The sequence below is a fragment of the Trichogramma pretiosum genome, unplaced genomic scaffold, assembly GCF_000599845.2.
Source record: "Trichogramma pretiosum strain Unisexual culture from Peru unplaced genomic scaffold, Tpre_2.0 scaffold439, whole genome shotgun sequence".
NCBI lineage: Eukaryota > Metazoa > Arthropoda > Insecta > Hymenoptera > Trichogrammatidae > Trichogramma > Trichogramma pretiosum.
Window position 1 is genome coordinate 1 of NW_019641107.1, and position 1,721 is coordinate 1,721.

The following is a 1,721-nucleotide window of genomic DNA, read 5'->3' on the forward strand; positions in this document are numbered from 1 at the left end:
GAAAAAAAATTTTTTTGACCAATCGATTTCACAGAGAATCGGCCATATATTTAAGACAATATTTGTTCCTAAATTTGGTTAAAATATTGATTTTTTAGCATTTAATAAAAGCACTATTGCTTTAAAAAAAAAATTGAATGAGATATTAATGTGGGACATGTAAAGTATGGGAAAAAAACAGAAATCAAAGAAAATTTTATATACTGATATATTTATTCAATAAACAACATGAAAAATGTACAAAAATCAACAACAGCAGACATTTAAAACCACCAGCTTCATCCTATTCCCAAAATGGCTTAATTGCTCTCGGTGTCAAGGCATCTCTCACGAGGTCCTCCAGCTCCGGGAACTCGTCCCGCACTCGCCGGTAGAATCTCTTCACCACCTCCTCGCACAGATGCCTGTCGCAGGCCTCGAACAACGGCCCCGTCGGAAGTCGCCACAATTTTTCCGACTCGGCCAGATTGAAGTACGTAGCGTACGTGACTCGTTTCATCGCCACCTCCTCGGGTCGCAGAAACATCAGCTCGTGGAGGGTCAGGTTCGGCCGGACCATCGTCACCTTGGCCATCGTGGCGAATCCCACGCTGCTGTCGAAGTGCAGCATCGCGGCGTTGGCGGACAATCTGTGGACCAATGCATTCCGGTTGAACAAAGTCGTGATCGTCCTGGCATCGTTGGCCTTTAATCGGTAGCCGTGCTTTTCCAGCCGCTCCAGGCAGGCCAGCACGCCCGAGGCCAGTTTCAGCCTGTGAAGTCCGATTCGACGCTTGGCGTGCCACTCGAAGCACTGGTCGAAGTGAGTGTAGCTCGGGAACCTGAAGCCGGACAGATCTTCGTCGAGTTGCAGGAGTCTCTCGACCAGTTGCGGCTGATGATTCGCCACGGCCCACTCGAGTGGTGTACGGCGCCTGTTGTCCCTTGAGTCGATCTGCACCACACGATCGATTTCGCCGCAGACTCTGAGCAGCGTCTTGGCCAAGTCGTCGGCGGGTAGTCGTCTCCGGCTGATGCAGTGCATGGCGGTGGTTCCCTCGTTGTCGGGTGTGTTGGGATCCGCGCCTCGTCTCAGCAACAGCTCGATCACGTCCTCATCGCCGTGGTACAATGCGTAATGCAAAGCAGTTCGTCCTTTCAAGTCCCGGGCGTTGACCGGACAGTAGCCGGCCATGGCGTCGAGAATCTCCTCGATCGATTTGCTGTCGTAATTTCTTCTGCACATCAGGTGCAGTGCTGTCAATCCCATCTCGTCGATGGCATTCGGCTTGGCGCCTTTCTTCAGAAGCAGCAAGGCCGACTTCTTGTCCCTATGGTTCAGAGCCACCAGCAGAGGTGTCCGACCCCGATCGTCCACGGCGTCGATATTGATCGACTTTCTAAATTGTTTGTTGACTTTCAAGAACATCTTTACCAGATCGTCGCGGCTTCTCTTGCAAAGGTCGTGCAAAGCCGTCTCTCCCTCGGCGTTGGTCAACTGTGGGTCGGCGCCTCTCATCAGCAGGAAGTGAATGATCTCCTTCTCGCCCCACTGCGCCACCAAATGCAGAGGCGTTTGACCCTTTCCCCGCCACGGAAGATTGGAATCTTGGCCGTGGTCGAGAAATTCCTTGACGAATCGCTCGCAGCTCTTGAACATGCACGCCACGTGCAAGTGAGTCAAGCCCGACTCGCTCGCGTAGTTCGCGTCGAATATGGGATAGATTCGAAACAGATGGCCG

The 1,721-nt window shown here is 51.9% G+C and overlaps 1 protein-coding gene across 1 annotated transcript; it reads right to left on the reverse strand.

Annotated features, from left to right (window-relative positions):
* Positions 1-283: 283 nt before the first annotated feature.
* Positions 284-1,639, reverse strand: LOC111693456 (tankyrase-1-like). Its single transcript, XM_023458069.1, has one exon. It carries the CDS (start codon positions 1,637-1,639, stop codon positions 284-286), a length of 1,356 nt encoding a protein of 451 aa, XP_023313837.1.
* Between the last annotated feature and the right edge of the window lie 82 nt (positions 1,640-1,721).

What these genes read in the sequence shown, in the direction of transcription:
- LOC111693456 (XM_023458069.1), bottom strand. Translation starts at nt 1,639, where the DNA reads ATGTTCAAGAGCTGCGAGCGATTCGTCAAGGAATTTCTCGACCACGGC.